Source organism: Podarcis gaigeae (genome assembly GCF_964106915.1).
Source record: "Podarcis gaigeae genome assembly, chromosome: 8".
Classification (NCBI taxonomy): Eukaryota; Metazoa; Chordata; class Lepidosauria; order Squamata; family Lacertidae; genus Podarcis; species Podarcis gaigeae.
The window spans coordinates 55,492,778-55,513,207 of NC_139684.1; the positions used below are offsets into that span (position 1 = coordinate 55,492,778).

General features: G+C 44.8%; 1 protein-coding gene across 2 annotated transcripts in view; it reads right to left on the bottom strand.

The window, feature by feature from the left end:
• Window positions 1–2,934: 2,934 nt before the first annotated feature.
• The window catches only part of NUP93 (nucleoporin 93), a 69,291-nt gene continuing 51,795 nt past the window's right edge, over window positions 2,935–20,430 (bottom strand). For both annotated transcript variants that reach the window (XM_083751423.1, XM_083751424.1), the window contains 14 exons: window positions 19,946–20,078; window positions 18,975–19,132; window positions 18,366–18,531; window positions 16,967–17,060; window positions 16,183–16,374; window positions 14,929–15,055; window positions 14,735–14,807; window positions 14,494–14,538; window positions 13,294–13,410; window positions 11,748–11,866; window positions 10,394–10,511; window positions 8,526–8,609; window positions 5,898–6,026; window positions 2,935–3,165 (listed from right to left, as the gene is read on the bottom strand). In XM_083751423.1, the coding sequence (XP_083607549.1) occupies window positions 3,055–3,165; window positions 5,898–6,026; window positions 8,526–8,609; window positions 10,394–10,511; window positions 11,748–11,866; window positions 13,294–13,410; window positions 14,494–14,538; window positions 14,735–14,807; window positions 14,929–15,055; window positions 16,183–16,374; window positions 16,967–17,060; window positions 18,366–18,531; window positions 18,975–19,132; window positions 19,946–20,078 (1,666 nt within the window). In that variant the 3' untranslated portion in view covers window positions 2,935–3,054. The remainder of the gene's footprint in view (window positions 3,166–5,897; window positions 6,027–8,525; window positions 8,610–10,393; window positions 10,512–11,747; window positions 11,867–13,293; window positions 13,411–14,493; window positions 14,539–14,734; window positions 14,808–14,928; window positions 15,056–16,182; window positions 16,375–16,966; window positions 17,061–18,365; window positions 18,532–18,974; window positions 19,133–19,945; window positions 20,079–20,430) is intronic.

Consider the following 20,430-nt stretch of genomic DNA (forward strand, 5'->3'; position numbering starts at 1 on the left):
GTATGTACAGTGGTGCCCCGCAAGACGAACGCCTCGCAAGACGAAAAACCCGCTAGACGAAAGGGTTTTCCGTTTTGGAGGCGCTTCTCAAAACGAATTCCCCTATGGGGTTGCTTCGCAAGACGAAAAAAATCTTGCATCCCCCCGCGGGTTTTTTTCGCTTTTTTCGCCCTTTTCTTAAGCCGCTAAGCCGCTTATCAGCTGTTCCGCTGATAAGCCGCTTGACAGCTGTAGCGCTAATCCGCTAAGCTGTCAATGGGCTTGCTTCGCAAGACGAAGAAACCGCTATACGAAGAGCCTCACGGAACGGATTAATTTCGTCTTGCGAGGCACCACTGTACGTACATGTGGATGGAGTTTAACAACTTACTGTCACTTGCCACACAGCCATGACTTCTTGGCCAAGGGTCACCAACATGGTGCCCATGGGCACCAATGTGCTCACCAGCAGCTCTTGGCATCTGCAAAAAGGTCTCAGTAAATATATCCTCCAAAATCCACACTGCCAAAGAGGCTGTTTGCCCTATCTCAACTTCTCCTCCATTGAACATGCCCCCTTAAACATGCTTTCATATCACTGAATGCCACGGGTGCTCCCCACCCCCCGCCTTCTGAAAAAAGGAAATTGTTTGTTTGTGAGAGTGGCAGAGGCTGGCATTCGCATCTCTCCCTCCCACATTTATTCAGGTGGCACACTTGTCCCTTTTTCTGCTCTTTTAGGTGTGGTAGCCATTTTGTATTATGTCATTCCATACACAACTGTCTTTCTGTGACTAGCACCCACAGCACTCGCACAGATCTCCCTTCAGGAATTCCTATCATATTCTCTCCAGCTCTTAATCTCATCCCTCCTCCTCTTCTTTATGTTTTCTCAGTTATTGCCTTAAAAAAAAATCACTTTTGGAATAAGCCATGACAAAGCAGGTGATTAGCAAATCATGCTGTAGATTAGTGATTTTTGTTGGCCCTATTCCACTCTTTGGCTTTGTCGGATTTCTGTTTGCTTTTGTCTCATTGCATTTTGCTAAGTTTCTTGGTTTTAAAAATCTATTTGTATGTTCTGACTTGTGTTTTACCCTGGAATCATTTAATGAAGGTGGTTAAGATATATTTTAAATAAACAAAACCAACAGAGAAATTGAGGCTGATTTGCTTAATCATATTCTGATTGTTGATTCTGGGTTTCCCATGAACACCCACAAAGAAGGGAGAAGCCAACTCTGGAACTGTATGAAGTGGGACTCCAGCTTTTTTTATGGCAGCCCCACCTCAAATTCCCTCCCTTCCCTCCATAATAGGTAGAACAGCCTTTGCTAATCTGGTGCCCTCTGGATGTTTCAGACTACAGTTTCCACCTACTAAACATTCAGGGGGCACTAGGTTGGTAACTTACCTTGTGTCCTAATGTCATGGCGATGAGTATTCCTCCCTGCTCAGGATCACTAGTCATCACTAGCAGAAGTGGAGCTATGCTTGGCAGGACCAGTTGTACTATATCTTATGGAGGGGAAGAATGGAACCCCAGATGCTGATGTTTTCAATGGCAGTTCTTATAATTTCACTCTACACCTTCCTGATCTTACAGAAGCACTGAAGTCTAGACTATGAGGAGGCAGGGAGGATACTGCCTCCCACACTGAAATTGGAGACGCTGACCTCACTGTTGGAGAAACATGGACCTAAACAGCCTCTAGAACAGGGGTCAGCAAACTTTTTCAGCAGGGGGCCAGTCTACTGTCCCTCAGACCTTGTGGGGGGCCAGACTATATTTTGAAGGGGGGAAAAATGAACGAATTCCTATGCCCCACAAATAACCCAGAGATGCATTTTAAATAAAATGACACATTCTACTCATGTAAAAACACACAGATTCCTGGACCGTCTGCAAGCCGGATTTAGGAGGTGATTGGGCCGGATCCAGTCCCTGGGCCTTAGTTTGCCTACCCATGCTCAAGTATTCAACTGCACCTCCCTGCTTTCCAAAGAAGTAGATGCCATTGCATGCGAGGGAATGCTGCAGAACGTAAGCAGCAGGATGGCTTGAACCCAAGGATGCATGAATGGGACTATTCATGCAGCAAGGAGTCCGTGCCTGCCCCTCTCCACACTGTACCCCCTGAAAAGCCACCCTTGAGGGCTGGAAGATCGACCAGAGATGCACAGGTTGGGGGGGGGGTTTGCTGCAAGAAGGGGGCGGGGCTTCAGCTAGTGGATATGTCATTTGTGCAAGAGCACTTTGCGATTCAAATATCCTGCAGCCAATGCAGGTAAGAGTTAATTATATGATATAATTTAGGACCAATGCATCTCTCGCATCCCATAGCAATAGAAATTGAGCCTCTTCAATTTCCTAGGAGAAGAGTTGCCAACATGGGGCCCCTAAGCGCAACAGTACCCTCGAGGTTTTCCCCTGACACCCACAAAATCTAAGATAAACCTTATCTTACTGCCCACCCCCGTTCATGAGGTGGTGAGAATGGTAACCCATTTCTCCCTAAGAAGGACATACAACTGAAAGAGAAAACTGAGTGACACTTTCCCACTTCCCCTTTCAGAGGCTTGGATTAGTTCAAACTTTTACCCAGATCACTTGGAAAAGTGTGTGTGTGTGTGTACTTTCTCTTTTTCTGTCTCCCAGGGGCTGGGTGGGGGGAAGGGAGGTTGATGCAGGGAGAGAACGTCCAGGGAGGGGTATACCTTTGGCACTTGCTTAAAAATCCAAAATGTGCCCATGGACTAAAAAACATCGGTGGCCCCTGCCTGAGGAATTAAAATAAAGGACACAGTGCCTGCCTCCATAGATCCTGCTCCTTCATTAAAATGAGCTTCCCCCTTCCCCCACCTCTCAAAACAAATAAATATTGTAAAAAGCAAAATAAATGAATAAGTGAACATAAATAATGGCAAAAGTAAACCAAAATGTCAAAACAAATATAAACCAAAAAAATTTATTGTGGTTGACAAAAGTACATAATACAAAAAGCAAAAAACCCCAACTTAAACTGGGCCGCCCACTGAGGGTACCAACAGCATCTGGCAGGTTTCCCGAGGCGCCTAGTTCATGAGGACCTCCATCTGCACCAGCCGAGCGTTGGTGTCTCCTGAGGTTCGGTAGGGGATCATGCCGGCAAAGGTGATCAGCGCCCGAGCTTGAGATCGGAGTTTCTACAAAGCACAGAAACAGAACGCTTTGACATATATTTTAACTGGAGATGGATGTTGGGTGAGAGACTCTTCTTAGAATGAAAAGGGTGGGTGGACAGATCTAAATTCAAAGTATGTCAAAAAATAAATAAATGAAGCTGTAGACCACCAAGCAACATGACCATCAGCTTGCATGGCTGATACTTCCCCTCCCAGAAATAGATGTATGTGTTTAGTGCAACCAGGAGTAATCTGTGGGGGCTGGGTAATATTGCGCTTAGAGGAAGAGGAAAGGTCACAGAGCACAATTGTTGGCAGAGGACCTTCTATGCATGTAGAAAGTTTAGGTTCAATCCCTGATATCTTGAGTTAGGTTAGAAAAACATCAAATAAATATGTGTTGGGCTCTGTTTCCATCAGAGTTGAAATATGTCGTTCAAGCGACCATATGCTTTCAGAAAAAGTTCAGAATTAACTGAAGTATCACCTCACAAAAACTCCTTATCTTCTAACACCCAGCTGGCAGTTATTTTGGAAGGTCTTGCAGTTACTGACTCCTGTGGTGGGGGAGGGACCTCTGGATCACCCAAGGATCCTTGCTGAGACTGACTAGCTATGCACTTTGAGGATAAAGCCACTTGACTTCAAAGAAATCTTGACTGTGCAAGTGTTGCACTTCCTGATGAAGTACCCAATGCCAGATGGGTTGTGGGATCAGTATCAGCTAATGCAGGCAGTTGATTGGTACTGGCGGCAATATGTCTGACCCTGTGCCCTCTTGATCCCTGTCCCTTTTGGCTTATTAAATCTAACAAGAGGGGGGCTGGCTGGTTGGATCCAGAATGTGGTTCATGCTTCATTGCATGAGGGGACAGTTCTTATTGCCTTGAAACAGGTGGTGGTGCAGGCAGCTCCTTAAAAAAAAATCAGCCCTGGACCCCTTGAACTGGAAAGGCCAGTTACAAATACACCTTTTTTGAGGGAGTAGGTGGTGGTGAGGGTTGCGGTGAGCTAGCTGTGAGCATTCCTGGATGACACAGATTATTGAGTTTGGAATAATGTGGGTTCAGGCCTGGGACTGAGTTGGCCTTGGTCACCCTGGTGGATTAACTTTACACAGGGGGAGGGTGACCTTGCTCCTGCTTGTGTCTCTGCGGTTTTTCTGTAGAATGACAATTTGGGGCCCTGTGTCACTGTGGCTCTGGTCCTACCTGAGGAACCAAGTCCAGAGAGTAGCATCGGCAGAATTATTTTAGGCCCCTTGGCAGTTATGCTATAGGGTGCCACAGGGCACTATTCTGCCCCCAGTGCTGTTTAATATCTACATGCCACTGGGAGTTGCCATCAGGCATTTCAGTGCAAGGTGCCATCAGAATGCTGATGACCATCAGCACTATTTCTCTGTAATCTTTGAATCTGAAGGCTTTTTAAAAATTCAAAGCAAGTGCTATATAAATTTTATGAAATAAATATGTTATGAAAAACTTCTAGACAAATAAGCAGTAGAAGATTATGATGATGCAGCTCTGTTTGGAAACTGAAAATACCATTGCCCTCAAAGGCCTTCGGGGACAGATTGGCACAGCTGGTGTAGCCCCTTTCTTCCCGTCCTTGTTTGTGGAAAACAATTTAGAATTGAATTGCTGTTGCCCTCTCTACCGAGGTTAAAGGAGGCCTGGAGGTGCAGGTGTTCCATTTGTTATAAATTATTTAATCAAAAGCAGGAGCCACCCAAATACCTCGGCTGGTACCTCCCAAATGCCATCAGTGCCAATTACTTTCCTTTTCCTTTCTCAAGGGGGCATGAGAATGCCCTTTGGCGCCAGTAAAAATCCCAAAGCAAATAAACATGGTTGTTATGACCTGCAATGACACTGAAATGGCTGGATTTGTATTCTCTTAGTACTACCTTTTACGGATTTCGATTTGATTCAAGACTTAACAGGCAGAAAAAGAGTCAAGTGTGGATGAGGTGGTGTTTCCAAACTAGTAAGGTTTGGGTACAATGTGGGCATAAGGGACAGGAAAACACCTCCTTTGGGTCCCCATCTCTAAATCAGTTGAAACAGAGTTTCTAAAGAAAGAGAGTGAAGTTGTGTGAACACAAGGGTATGCCATGAAACAATAATCCACGTGCCCAGAGGGGACCTTTCCATGGGCCCAAACCCTGCTGTAAATGGGAGTTTCCAAAGAGAGGACTCTTCCAGTGCTGCCAAAGGTGCAAACTTCAGATGCATTCATGGCATGACCTTTGCCAATTCACTTTTTTGGTCTGCCTTCCCAGTAAAAGGAAAGCAGGCTTATCCTGGCCCCAAAAACAATAAGGTGGGCTTGCATTTCAATACAGGCATCTAAGCTCAGGAAGCTTTCTTAGCATTCACATGTGCCATTGTGGTCCAAGGATAGGATTAGATTTGGAGCAGGGATCTTTTCGTGTGCCTCACTAAGATAGTTGTAATTTCTCAGTTCTCTCTCCGTGAAGCAGTAATAAAATATAATTATTACTGTTATTATAAATGCCATAACTAACACTCTGGGCCTGCAACATTGCCTATCACGATTAGTCTTGTTTTTACCTGATCGTGTGGCTTTCCAGGTAAATGTTGCTGGATTATGGCTCCTATCGTCCTTGACTACTGGGTCAAGCTGGCTGGGGCTGATGGGAGCCGGAGTCAAACAACATCAGGAGGAGCACAGGTTCTCCATCCCTGACTTACACAGCGTCTTATGGGATTGAGGGAAGAGAAGATTACCAAATCTCGGTCCTCCATGACACGAGGGGGTCTGGCAGGGGTGGCTGGGCTGGTGCCTTTCAACCTCTTGTACTGGGTAAACAAAATATTCATTGTTGCAAGGAGGACCTCTGACAGATTGTGTCTGATCTGTGAAAACAAGGGAAAATAAAATGCAAAAAAGAATGAAAGACAAGGCAGGGAGCTCTAAGGGTCAATTTGTGCCCCACAGGTAGTCAAACTGGGTATTGCACTTTCTTGATACACCACATTCAACCAACAAGGCTTGAGAAAACTAGACACACAGGAATATACTTACCGTATTTTTCGCCTTATAGGATGCACTTTTTCCCCTCCAAAAATGAAGGGGAAATCTGTGTGCGTCCTATGGGCGAATACAGGCTTTCGCTGAAGCTTGGAGAGCGAGAGGGGTCGGTGCGCACCGACCCCTCTTGCTCTCCAGGCTTCAGGAAGCCATCAGCAAGCCTGGGGAGCCCGCGGGAGTTCCCACCGGGCTCCCCACGCTGTGGATAGCAGCCCGGCACGCAGCGCGCCCTGAGCAGAGCGCCCCTCGCACCGGGCAGATATCCGCAGCCTGGGGAGCCCTGCGGGAGTTCCCGGAAGCAGAGCGCCCCGCGCTTCGGGCAGACATCGGCCAGCCCCACAAGCTTGGGGGACAGTGGGGAGGCTCAGCGCTGCCATCCCGCTGTTCCCCAACCTGGTTTTGGGGGGGAAATAAAGGAAAACATTTTTTCCTTTATTTCCCCCCCAAAAAACTAGGTGTGTCCTATGAGACAGAGCGTCCTATGGGACGAAAAATACGGTATGTCATTAATGGACAGTTTTCCAGCTTTCCTTGTGCAAATTGCAAAAGATCTGGGACATGCTGTAGTGTGCAGGTGCAGTTTATGTCGGGTACTGGGTAGCTCACTTCTGCCCTCTGTAGATCCTTTCCAGTTGACACACGAAGGGTGAACTGAACACGCCCTTGTGGAGGCATCCAACACCCTCCTGCAGCTTCATCTTGCTTGGGGAGACTGGCAGGGAGGGGCAAGATGTCTTTTAGGGAATCTTATCTATCATCCCTGAACTTCGCATTGGGGAACCCCAGACAAGCTTCTGGGAAATCCTGGTGTTCCCTGGAGCACAGTCTGAAGAATAGTTAAGATAAATGATAAACTAAGGAATAAGAATTTTAAAGCATTCTTGTAAACTAAGAACTGCTGCACAAATAGATAATAGAAATCAAGTGCTGATACTATAGGGTTCCAGAATTAAACCTTGAATTAAATAAAGTTGGGGTAAAATTGGACGTCTTCATCTTTCTTTTTCTTTTTTAAAAAAGGTCAAGAAGAAAGCACACTTCATTCACTCACTAATCATCAAGGAATGAGAAGCAGGAAATTCATCTTTTCACTGAAGGGTAAGAGTTTTGAGCCAGGATTAGTGTACTGATCAAGAGCAGAGTCCCACAATGCCAAATTGCTGTGTTGGTTTTTGTGACCAAGCAGCCCAGAGGCAACTGATGAATGATAAGCAGCTTTTGGCTGAAAGCTGACAAAATGGATGACTCAGGAAATCAATATGTTCTGAGGCTAGAAGCCAAAAACAAAACAACCCCTCTCCACTTCCCCTGGCTGCCATTCATCCATCCAGTCTTTTGATTTCCAAGTTCACTTTGCAGCATGAACCAATTACCTTATCGACAAGCCCTCTTTAAGATGTGTTTGAAAGATTGGAGGTAACTTTCAATTCCACCTCTTTAAGCAAGAGGAAGAGATTTGCCACCCACCCCAACAATATTACTATTGACAGAAAGGCATCAGGATGTTATCAGTCCCCTTTAGGCTGTGTTTTGCAGGGGGCTCAACCTGACAACAAAACAAATATTTCCCTTTTTTTAAAAAAGAATTCCATAATAAATTGACACAGGAACAGAATCAATATATGGGGACTGACCAGTTTCCCCAACCCAGTATCATGCTGGGATATCAGATTTAAAACATAAACGCAGAGTGCAAACCGAGCTTGTTCACATCTTTGACCCAAAACAAATGCTCTGGCGTGAAAGTAAGTACACAAGTAGGGCAGCTCTTCCCCTTTCTCTCTTTGGTGCTGGGAAATGGGGATCAGCATGCAGAGCATTTCACGGCACTGAAGGGGAAAGGGGGAACCCATTCCCTGCTTGGGGACTCTACAACAGCAAGACCTCCTGCCACTCTGGAACACAGCAATTATGTTTTGGAGGGGAATGATGCCACCTCTCTCAAGGTGGCAGAAGAAGCTAAGTTACAGCACCTCCAGGAGAGTTTTTCCTACTTCCAGCTAAATACATCTGAGCTTCAATTTGGAATCATGTTTTGGGACCTGCAGCAGCTTCCTGTCAGGTGTGGCATCACATAAGGAGCATCAGAGAATGACACAGGCATGGGTGAAGCCCCGACCTGACACTCGCTGATCCTCAGTGCCAGGAATTGCACACTTGTCCTTGTCAGTGGCACTGGGGGAGCAAGTGCAGGCAGATGCATCCTGAGGATAGGAAAGGGATCCCCCAAGCACAGCACCTGCAGGTCCCCATGGCAGAGGTGCCTGGATGTGCGCAACTCATGGAAGAAAAGGGGAAGGACCAAACAGCCGTGGCTTGCTTACTTCATCACTGAAATTCCTGAAGGCTGCTACTCTTTCCTCCACATATTCTTGACTCAGGGGGACCAGTTTCAGCTGCTCCATGATCTGTAACGAAAGCACAGGAGTAACAATGGACTGTTGTGAAGGGAAATGACAATTTGCAGGCAGTTTATGTATGCAATATCTTCTTCTGTGTTCAGTCACTTTTCCTTACACACACACATTCTATCCTTTTGCACTGAGTGCATACAGTTTAATGTAAGCTCTGAACGAAACTTCTGTATGTACCCTAGTACATACCTTGTGAGCGCATACTACAGTGGTACCTCGGGTTACATACACTTCAGGTTACATACGCTTCAGGTTATAGACTCCGCTAACCCAGAAATAGTGCTTCAGGTTAAGAACTTTGCCTCAGAATGAGAACAGAAATCGTGCTCCAGCGGCACGGCAGCAGCAGGAGGCCCCATTAGCTAAAGTGCTGCTTCAGGTTAAGCACAGTTTTAGGTTAAGAATGGACCTCCGGAACAAATTAAGTATTTAACCCGAGGTACCAATGTAATTGGCAAGTTTTAGCATATAACAGGACTTTAAGCTATGCAAATCTACCACCAGAAATACTGTGATAAGGACCACTCTCATTTAAGTTCCTGGTGGTCATCAGAAAAGCAGCATCTTTATAGTGCTTGCACTGTTGCCACATCAATGCATTGTTAATCTTTAAAATGTGTTCAAGGAAATTCCTGAGGATTCCTCACCCCCCAAATGCATAACAAAGAGCATTCATAGCGCAAGGTGAAGTATTGAACAGTGATCATTTTATCCAGTGATAAAGCAGCCTTCCCCAATGGCCAGGCTGGCTGAAGCTGATAGGAGCTGCAGTCCAAAACACCTGAAAGGCACTAACAGTCTGAACCACTTCAGGGGAATCGGAAGACTGAAACACTCCATCATGAAAAACCATTTCCTGTAGCACAGAGCAAACTAGCACACTATGCAGAAAGGGGAAGAGATGGAATCCATCTTTTGCTTGGCTAGGAGTTTGATTCTTGTTTTCAATATAGAAAAAGCATTAAAATACGTGTCACCTTCAATTCCACCTGCTATCTGAAGTTGAACAGACCCAGATCAGCTTTACCTACTTGACTACTGTTTGTGATAACCAGACGGCTTTTTTTTTAAAGGATTAAACCAAATTCATGGAAGACTATGTCTTTAAAAGGAGCTAGATATGACAGCCAAAAACAGAACTTCCATATTCCAAGAAAGTATACCTTGGTATATAAAGCACCAGAGATTGTTAGGAGCGGAAAGGACTAGAACCAGGAGCATTCAGATCAGTGCTGACACCTGAGTTCAGAAGAATCTGTGGGCTCCTCCTCAGACGCTGGAGAGAGTCCATCCATCCAGGTAGCTCATTGGTTACCTCTGACCTGGTAGCATTTTAACAACTTTCAGGTCAGGCTTCACAACCATCAGCCATAAGTACATTTGCCAGCATTGGCTCTATGCTTGTAAGGCATGGATGGGGACTCCAACTCCCACCAGCCCCAGCTGGCATGGCCAATGGTCAGGGCTGATGGGAGATGAAGTCCAGCAACAGATTCCCCACAACCTGCTGTAAGGGCTTGCTCTCTTGCCTGCTTCATGCTCACTGGATTTTCCCAGAGGTCCCAGTCCTGGAGTCCCATGCCCCTTTATTTCTACTACACCAGCTTTCTTGGGCTACAAAAGCACAGGACCACAAGAAAAGCAATCAGGAGGCAGTGCCATCTCCACCATGCTTTGTTTGTGAGTGCCCAAGACTATTTATTTATGTTCCTTGTTGGGCTTGTCAAACTGCAGATCCCAGTGGCTTTATCTTATCAAACAAAAAACTTGAAACTTACATCGAAGGCCCTGTCAATGTGACCGGCATGATATTCATCAAAAAAGGTGATGAGGTCTAACAGGAGGTAGAATGTGGAGTCAATGGGTTTCTTTGTACTTATTCCCTGTGCTTTATATCTGAAAAAACCCAAAGCAAAACAAGTCACATTCCATCTGAGAAAAGGCTGCAGTACTATATGTGTGCAACACTTGCTAATTGCAGGCAGCTGAACTTTCAGGAAAGGACATTTCCCCTAGAATGAGTATATTTCGCATTTACATAGTGCTTCAAACTGCTTCCCACACATTCTCTCAGCAATTTGTCCAGCAACCCTGTAAGGATGGTTAATCTTGTTTTCTCCATACTGCAGCCTGGAGGGAGGAACTGAGGTTGAAATAACAGAACTGCCCAGGGGCCAACCAATGACTTCAAGGCTTCAAGCTGACAGGAGGGCCAAGGAGTTCTAGTCTCTCTGCTGCTGGATTCACTGGCCCTAGGCTGGAGCTGTGCCATGCACACATCCTTCTGCACCACCCTTGCTCAGTGAGTTACCTGCTTGGGGACTGCAGATCAACTCACAACCATGGTGGAGAAAACTAGAGTTGCCACCCTACTCAGCTGATTCAAGGGAGGGAGAAACACATGAACTTACTTTATGCCAGGTCTATATTGGTACTGACTCTTTCACATCACCTGATTTCTGACCTTTTTTTAAAGATGGAAATGTTAGAAATTTGTGATCTACTGCATGCAACACGTGTGGAAGATAATTTTGGACTCCCCCTGCTCTGAACTGATGGCAGTGGAGTGGGCAAGGGGACAGAGGGGCACAGCAACTCTATGGGGAGCAGGCTGGATCAGAACTTGACAGGGAGCTCCTCCCACCAGAAGGGGTGAAGCTTAGCTTGATTTGCATGTCTGTTGGTGAAATAAATGGGAGGAGCCAGGACACTGAAGAAGAACACAGGTTTTCCACAGCTTGTGTGGGAACCTCCTCCTCTGTGGGTAGGTTTTATGGACTGACGAAAGCCTTTAATTCATTCATTCATTACAGAACAGAGTTGGAAAATTACTGAATTAAGTTAAGTATAAAACTGTTCAGATTATATATCTAGATTCACTCTCCTGTGGACTTTCTGCTCTCCAGTTTTGATAATGGCATAAATTTACACACACATATAACACATTTACACACACATACACACCTGAGAAGCATGCAGGATTGAATGCTGAAAATGCACAGCAACAAAAAGCAGTGTGGGACACATCCAAGCCATGTGTCTTTTCAACAAACTCATCATTAAAGGTATTTCTCAAGCTACAGTGACAATGGTCATGAAACTCAGTTCCCCTCCTGGAGGCTGTTCTCTCACCTCTCAGCAATGGAATGTGCCATATTCTTCAGCCTCTCCTTATTTGACTGAGGAGCGCTGATCTGAGGGACCACGGGACTCAGCAACTTGTTCATCAACTCAAGCACTTTGTCTGGATTCTAAGGAAAGTGCAAACAGGGAAGAGAAGAACTGCAGAGCTCAGAGACAAGAAGATGCATTTCAAAGAGACACAACCAAGGGAGTTCAGGGTAGGGGGCAGGGGGAGACTTTTTTTGGTAAAATGTAGAAACTCCCAAGAAAAACTGAGATCTTCAGCAGCAAAAGCAATGTATGAGAACATGGAAGAAGTCTTAAGAAAGACTTTTGGGTTGTGGTATGGGTGGAACCTGCAGCCCTCCTGTGGTGGAGAGGAAAATGTGTGTGTATGTGCATGTGTGTGATAGAAATGGAAGAGAGAAATGAGGGCCCTCTGTCTATTTTGGATTCTAGTCCTCCCTCTGCCCCAATGACAGCATGTGACTCCCAATAGATTAGCCCTGAGGGAATGCAACTTTCATTAGGAAAAAAGGGTTCTTGGCTCTTGATCTATGGCATCATCCTTTGGAGGGAATGGAGGAACAGCACAGGAGTAGTAATACTGCTCTGCTCCCTGAGAGCCTCCACTTTCACTAAAAAATAAACAAACAAATGTAGTTTCTTGTCCTTTTCTCATCCTAGGTCTGGTGAAGTCTCAGAAAACAGTGGGCCTATAGCCGTAAATAAAATTACTTACTACTCTCAGAAAACAGAGAAGCAGCTGAGTGGGAATTTCAGTGGCTGGGGCTTCAGTGCCCTTGTCCCTCTCATCTCAAGCAAAACCAAAAATAATTATGCCAAAACAGCATAGGAAAAATCTGAGAAATTACCCAGATGTGTTCAACCTGCACAACTGATACAGATCACAAACTCCAGCTCATGTTTGCACAGCATCTCGATTGTGCAAAAGTATGTTTTATTTTTAGCACACAGTTGAGGCTGGAGTCCAAAGAGCTGCTTTGGCTCACCCGAGGGACTTCTACTAACCCAGTGGCACTTTTGACCTTCTTTCCATTGAGCAGCTAATCCAGCTTCAAAGGCAGTTTGGCATATGAAATTGGGAGGGGTGCTGATGTTGGAGGAAAAACAGATCTAAATAAAACCCCTTTGAGCTGACACTGTTCCAGTAATTTTCCTGTAGTGCTCAGATAACTGTTGTGTGTTGCTCTGCTATTCTTCAATCTGCCATGGCTAAACTGCTAATTAGTTGATAACTTACACATTGCCATTACTAACCAGATATTACTATCTGGTGGTCCAATCCTGTGAACCTTTCTACAAAGATTAACTATTCAGAGTGGTGCACAGAAGGAATCCTGAAAGGCCAGAAACATACAGGGCCAGATAACTAAAGGAAAAAAATAAGCATACTTTGATTCAGAGGCTGCAGCTGGCCCTAGTGTTGTAAATTCAGGTCACATTTCCAGAGACCACAATGCCTCCTAGCTAATCCCTACTGTTCTAAAAATTAAACGAGCTTCTTGGCCAGCAGTGATGGAAACCTGCTTACCTTGGCAAGGTCATAAAGTTTGGTAGCTTCTTCAAAGAGACCTTTACTTTCTGCCACTGAAGCAACTTTATTAATAAGTGGTTTGGTGTCTCTAGTAAACTTATCAATCACTCCAGGCTGATGAAAGAATACAAATAAAGAAGGGAGATAAAATACTTGGACAACAGAAATACTATAAACTTTTAGATGAGTCTTATCAACTGGCAACAACATTTTTGTATGCAAGATTATGGCTAATTTTATTTGTAAATTATCTCTGGGAAAATATAGAGATTTCTTCCTCACCCCTTGCCTTCCATGCTCCCCACCTTTTATTCTTATTTATGGGTTTTAAAGGTACATATAAATACACAATTTTGTGCCTAGATTCAGATTGTAATCTAAATCTGTTAACAATCTTGTGGCAGCGAGTTTCTCAGTATCAGAAAGCAAATGTCATTGCCTTTCCTCCCTTTCTGACTCTGAAATCACTCTTTGGTCTCTGTCTGCTGGGGCTACAGGGCAAGGTGGAATTATGGGCATTGCAGGGACAGAATACGTTGGCACTATTTGATTTCAGCTACCATCAGGCCCTTTGAGTAAGTCTCAAAGGTTAGGAGAACCATAGCTGGAAACTGTAATACACACACACACACACACACACACACACACACCTACCTCACATTTTTCCCTGGTGGGATACCAGAAGAATGAGGAGGAAGGGGCTTTCTCTTGATCTGCCCTTTCATACTAGTTTTCTTTGCCCTTCACTAATAGGTGGTGGAGGGGTTTGATGAGAAATCTGAAAAGGCTGAAGGAACACACCTGTCCTTTTTCTGGGTTTAGTTCCCTAACATGTGCTAATCATTTCTTTCTATCATCCTATAATGCTGAGCTGTCTGAATAATCTCCTGCGTGTTTATTTGAGGCACAAGAAGCTGCTTATTTGCGTGGCTAAAGACCAGCACAGACTGCAGGCCTTGGAAAGTTTGGGAATTATGACACCCACTGTAACTACTGTTGAGGTTAACCGGGCCAGATTTGAAACTGTAGTTTAGAACCTTTGTTAAGAAGAACCCTGGTTTACCATAACCGTGTTTAAGTTTGAGAAATTAATTTCAATACTGAAAAACCAACAGGGAACCTGCAAAAACAATAATTACAGCCAGCAATCAAATAGTAGTGGGGGTGGGGGTGGTAAAACATTATATATGAACTTACTTTTCTACTGCCATCATTCTCCAGCTTTCCAAGAATCATATCAAACTACCCATGAAAAGGAAAAACAAAATAAAGTTAGGAGGGTGTGCTAACACTCTGAGGGATGACTGCAATATTGTGATTTAAGGATTTAACACCCCTGGTGGTGGGGTTCCACTGCTGCACTGGAAGCTACTTTTGAAGAAGGGTGATTTCCACCCTAAACTAAGGAAGGAAAAGGTGCAACTGGAACCTGGCATACCTCTCTGCTCTCAATCACTAGTTCGCTCACACAGCGCAAGAACATGTTGTCCCCTTGGCTGTCCTTCTCATTCCTGCAAAAGAAGAGCAGAAAGGAAGAAAAGCCCTGCAGTTTGACTGTTTCCTGCTTTGCTTTTAACACAGCAGCTCTTAAAAAAACAGCCCAGCCTTCAAGCTGCCACTACAGGAGCCCACCTGAGAAAGTAGAAGTACTGCAGGGCTTCTCGAGGGTCAGTGGACTCAAACTTGCGGGTGTAGAGCATCAGCAGGCGGACAAAATTCAAGCGTCTGATGGCCGGAGGGTCACCTGCCTCATGGCTTACTGAAAAGTTAAGGGACAGGAAGATGAATCTCTCTTTTCCCCCAACCAAGGCAGCATTCATATGAAAGATGTTCATTATGCCTGCAGGGATTAACCACAGGCAAGCACTTTGAATAAAGGAACTTTATCAAAGGGCTGGACCACCAAGTGCAAGAATTGTAGAGTTGGAAAATGTTCTGAAGAGGACAACCAAAAATCACTGCAGGGTTGGAATAATAAGGTAAAGGATAAAAGTGAAGGACCCCTGGATGGTTGAGTCAAGTCAAACTTGACTGTGGGGTGCAGTGCTCATCTCGCTTCAGGTCGAAGGAGCCAATGTTTGTTCGCAGACAGCTTTCCAGGTCATGTGGCCAGCGTGACTAAATGGCTTCTGGTGCAACGGGACACTGTGAGAAGGGCCAGACAGCACGGAAACGCCGTTTACCTTTACCTTGGAACGATACTCCTATGAGGAAAGGTTGCTGTATTTGGTGGGTCTGGGCATAGAAAAATGGTGAGGAGGGGCTAGGTAGGGGACATGATAGTGGAGTATAACATCATAAAGGGTGTAGAGAAAGTGGACAGATGATCCAGTAAAGCTGAATATTGGAAGACTCGTAACAGGTAAAAGGAAGTATTTCTTCACCCAGAGCATTTGGAACTTGCTGCCATAAGATGTAGTGATGGCCAGCAACCTGGACAATTTTAACAAGGGATTAGATAAATGCATGTAGAATAAAGCTACCAATGGCTAGTAGTCATGACTGCTGTGTTCTAATGCCAGTGCCAAAGGCACTGAATAATGGCTGCAGGGGATTACGTGTGGAAACTGCTGTTGCGCACATATCCTGATTGTACGTTTCCCTGAAGCATTTATCTGGTTGGTCACTGAGAGAACTGAGCTATGTCCCTTCTCTAACCAGGTTAGGTCCAAAAGATCTTCATTTCATTGATCTGGGCATAATTTCTCATTTGCAATCAAGCAATTAATCCATTTTTTTTTAAGCTAACACTTTTCCTTTTTTTTTTTTTTTTTTTTTACAAATTTCTGCCCTATTGCAGTCTCCTGCTCTGATGGTTTCTTTTATATTCTGTGCACGATACAAATGAGATGGGGAAAGCACAGGATAAACACAATCCAGACTCACAAAGCTGTGCGCTCTGCCCAGAAGATTTCAGGAGCAGCTTTAGTTCAAAGAGGACCAAGGCAACATGAACGGCGTGGCAGCGCAGGCGCTCCGTGCGGAAGAGGAAAGCAATGGCAGCTTCAAACTGGGCCGTCAGAAACAACACTTGGAAGTAGAGAAATGGCTGCTGGTTCACTGCAAAATGCGACTCGCCTGAAGAAAAAATAAAGAATGAAGGGTTAGGTATTTTCACAGCTAGCCTGATGGTGCCTGACACAGCACACTGGCGTGCTTTAATCAGGGGAAGCTGAAGGAAACTAGTCACAAAATCAAACATTGTTTGCATTGCACCAAATCAACCTATGATTATTTAGAGAAAAGTTAAAATAAAAAGTAAAGTAGCAGAGGAAGCAATATTATCTATTGCTTAACCTGCCCCGCCGCCTGAAAATGTTCAAGGTGCTTGACCATTTATAAAATTATAAACATTTATTAAAACAATACTAGTAATGTCAGATTCACATGCCAGTAATTCAAGCCATGAATTACCAATTTTTCAGGCACCCATAACTATTTAAGTTGGCTTGTCCACCTTTTAAATGGGTATAACTCAATGTTTCTTGAGTAGTCCAGCTGATGTTGGACTACATCTCCCTAGCCAGCATGACTAGTGGTCAGGGATGATGGGAGTTCTAACTCAAGGTCTCGACTTTTTACATTGCCTTTATTTTACAAAAACTACCAGGCGTGCATACATATACAGAACTCCAAATATCACTCACTCACAGTCTCTGGGTTAACTTACCATAATCTTCAAGCAATTGCTTCTGGAACTGAGACAATGTCAGCCTGTCTTGGGGAGAATTGGAGCCATCATCATCAAAGCACACCTGGTTCAACTACACACAAGAGGGAGAAAGTGATGCTAAGGCTTTCCTTGCATGCAACAAAAAGCTTCTCTTCAAAAGTCAAACAAGTGAAAAGCAAACAAAGGTTGCCACCAATCAAAATAAAATCAGGTAAACCATCTATGCGAACAAAATGTGCTCTTATAAACGGGCAAGTGATCCTGAATCTGAGAGGCACAGCCACATATTCTACAGCTTTGGGCAAGTGACTTCTCTCTCAGCCTCAGTTTTCCACATCCTAACAAGACAACTAGACAGGCCAGCCTTTTTTAGGCTTATGCTGAGACAACAGTGTGTTAAGCAGGGATGGGGAACCTGTGGCCATCCAAATGTTGCTGGACTACAATTCCCATAACCCCGATTATTGGCCATGCTGGCTAAGGCTGATGGGAGTTGGAGTCCAACATCATCTTGGAGTGGGGAGGGAGGCACAGATTCCCCATCCCTGCTATACAGGGAAACACTCCCAATGATCCTCTGTCCACGTTCCTGATATGACTCTGCCTTTGCCTGATGAGACCCTAATTTGAAAGGTCCTGTGCTACAGAGTGCTTCCTCCCTGAGTCTCATGTCCAGCTAGAACAAGACACTTGGTCTGATGTTGAAAGACTCTATTTTGAAAATGACAATGGCACCACTATTTTGCCCAAGAAGATTGTGTTAATACCTTACAGATCATATCTGGAAATACTTTAGCCCTGGACTGGATCCAGTTCTTTTATTTATAGATCTGCTTGTATCCTGATTCTTCCAGCATAAATCAGACCCTCTGAACACCTAATACAGGCACAGGAAAACTCAGCCCTCCAGATGTTTTGGGACTACAACTCCCATCATCCCTGACCACCGGTCCCGTTAGCTAGGGATGCTGGGAGTTGTAGTCCCAAAGCATCTGGAGGGCCGAGTTTGCCTATGCCTGACCTAATACAACACATCTAAGTGGAAAGTAAAATCTAACACAATTTATCAACAAATAAACTTCAGCAGAAGGAAAGAAAAACCCTCAAAACGAACAAAAAATATCAAAAATCAGGAAGAGCACATCAGAAGTCAGAAAAAGCACACCTAAACAAGGCTGTTTTGACCTGCTGCCCAAATGCACAGAGTGAAGAAGACTCCCCTGGAGACCTGGCAACACAGCAGGCCACAGTTCTCATAATCCTTTGCAACTCACTGGTGGGAGCTGGGATACATAAGAGGGTATTCTCCAGAGGAAGGCAGTGTTCAAATGAGGGGGGAATTGGAAGTATAGTGAGCAGTGCTATCTCTAAAACTTTGAAGGGAAGCCACCGTTACCTTTAGCCAAAGATAATCTTCTGTTTTATCAGCAACTTCACTGTGGTTATCGGCAATGTCGCAGCGTCCTATGATACAGTAAACCGCTCTTTTGTAAGGGTCGGTGTTGTTTCTCAGGGCTCGTCTGTAGTGGAGGCGAACTTTGTTCTCGGTGGCAGGAGACAATCTACAAGAAAAGAAAGACAAGTTATTAAATGGAGCTGTGGCCCAGCTTACAGCCCACAATAAGACAGGCCCCTCCCACCAGTGCGCCAGTTGATTGACCCACACTGGCTCTGCGTGTGTTGCTCACAACATCCAACACTGTGTGCATGCAGCAAGCAATGTAGGTGTAAGGAGCCCAGCAGAGCAACAAAAGCAACAGCTTTGTTTCCACTAACTTAAAGAACCGAACTTGCCACGTGCAACTAAAAATGGGCAATGTTAACATCAGCCTTTCCAGCCGAGAAGACATGTGTCAATTCATAAGGGTTTACTAGTTCAAGCAAAAACCTTAGGAGGATAGATTGATAAGCTCCAGCTCCCTTGCAATTCTATGATGCACTTCAAAATAGACTCCTTGACCCATCCCACACATTTTCTTGGCCTCTTTTTGAGACATCCCAGTACCTTCTATCTTTGCTGTGCATGTATTCCTGGAACCAACTTTTAAATTCTCCCAACTGGTGCTGAGCTCGATTCACCACTTGCAAGGCTGCCATTAAGTCGCCACATCGCATGCAGTAGTAAATTATTGCCCAAACAGGGTGACCTTCTACTTCCCCATCCTAAAGAAAACAGATAAATGGTAAAAACAGAGAGGAAACCTTTCTTGATGTTGTGATTATGGTCCAGTTCCCACAGGTGAGAAACCTATGTTTGGGGTGTCCTGCTTCAGGCTGCAGGTAATGACTGAACGCTCTTCCACACAAAACAATCCCCTGTGCATGGAGAACTGGGTAGCCTTGCTTCATTCCTAACATGCTAGATTTCTACATGCAAGATTTTCCTTTGTACATTCATGGAAGCATCTTTAACTTAACTGAGCCGACCAGGAATGGCAGGGAGGGAATTTTAGCAGATTTTAGGTCCCTCTGTACACAAGGTGTAGCTGACATGGTGCCCTCCCGATATGTCAATAGTGAGGGATGAGGGAATTTGGAATCCAAAATACCTGGAGGAAACCATGATGGCTACCCTTGCACATACACACACACCCGTCACAACAGACACACAATCTGTTCTGGAGGGCTGGGGGATGCTGTGGAACAGTCTGGAAGATGGCTAAGGGAGCTCAGAAGGAAGCAGTGAAAATTGCCTCTCCCACTCACTGAAACTTCTGCTAGATTCAGATATCCTTGCTGTTCACAGGAGAACACCACTGAATACAACCCATAATATTTTCTTTTTTTAAAGATTAGACTACCCACAGCCCTGCCCCATAAGCAACTGCAAAGAGATACCTTTCTCATGCTCTGTTCTTGGCATACATGACAACCCCCTACCCAACCCCCAAATTTATGCATGGGTTAAGAGATCCAGAATGATCTGAATGGGTGAATACAGCCATGGCAGAACACCTTGGCTGTGGAGATACCTACCTGGAGTCCTGGGACAGATACTGGGAGTTTGATGTTCAGGAAACTGCGGACTAGCTGGTAGGTTCCAGGTACCCCTCCCAGTTGGGCTTGGTGCAAGTTTCCAAAGACTGTCACTAATGTGTAGTTCTTGTAACTGCAAGGAACCATCCATTTCTGATTCATAATACATCTCACACAGTTGCATGTTTACTTAACATAGTTTTAAAGAAGTATTTAAATATATGCTTACAATTTCCACCTTAATGAGCTACGCCAGGTGATTGATTCCACTCAGCTTTATGGTGAGTATACAACCCACAGGAATAGCATTTGAGAGGGGATTGTGCTGCACAACTTGGATGTCCCCAACCTGTTCCTTTAAGACTGTTCTCTCTCCCTAGCCCTCCATTTTCTGCAAATGAAACAGTCATGTCCCAGAGTTCGAATAATGTTGCTCTTTTCACCAGGGTGGCTTATTTCCAGTTTATGGCCATCTTGAGTGTTTC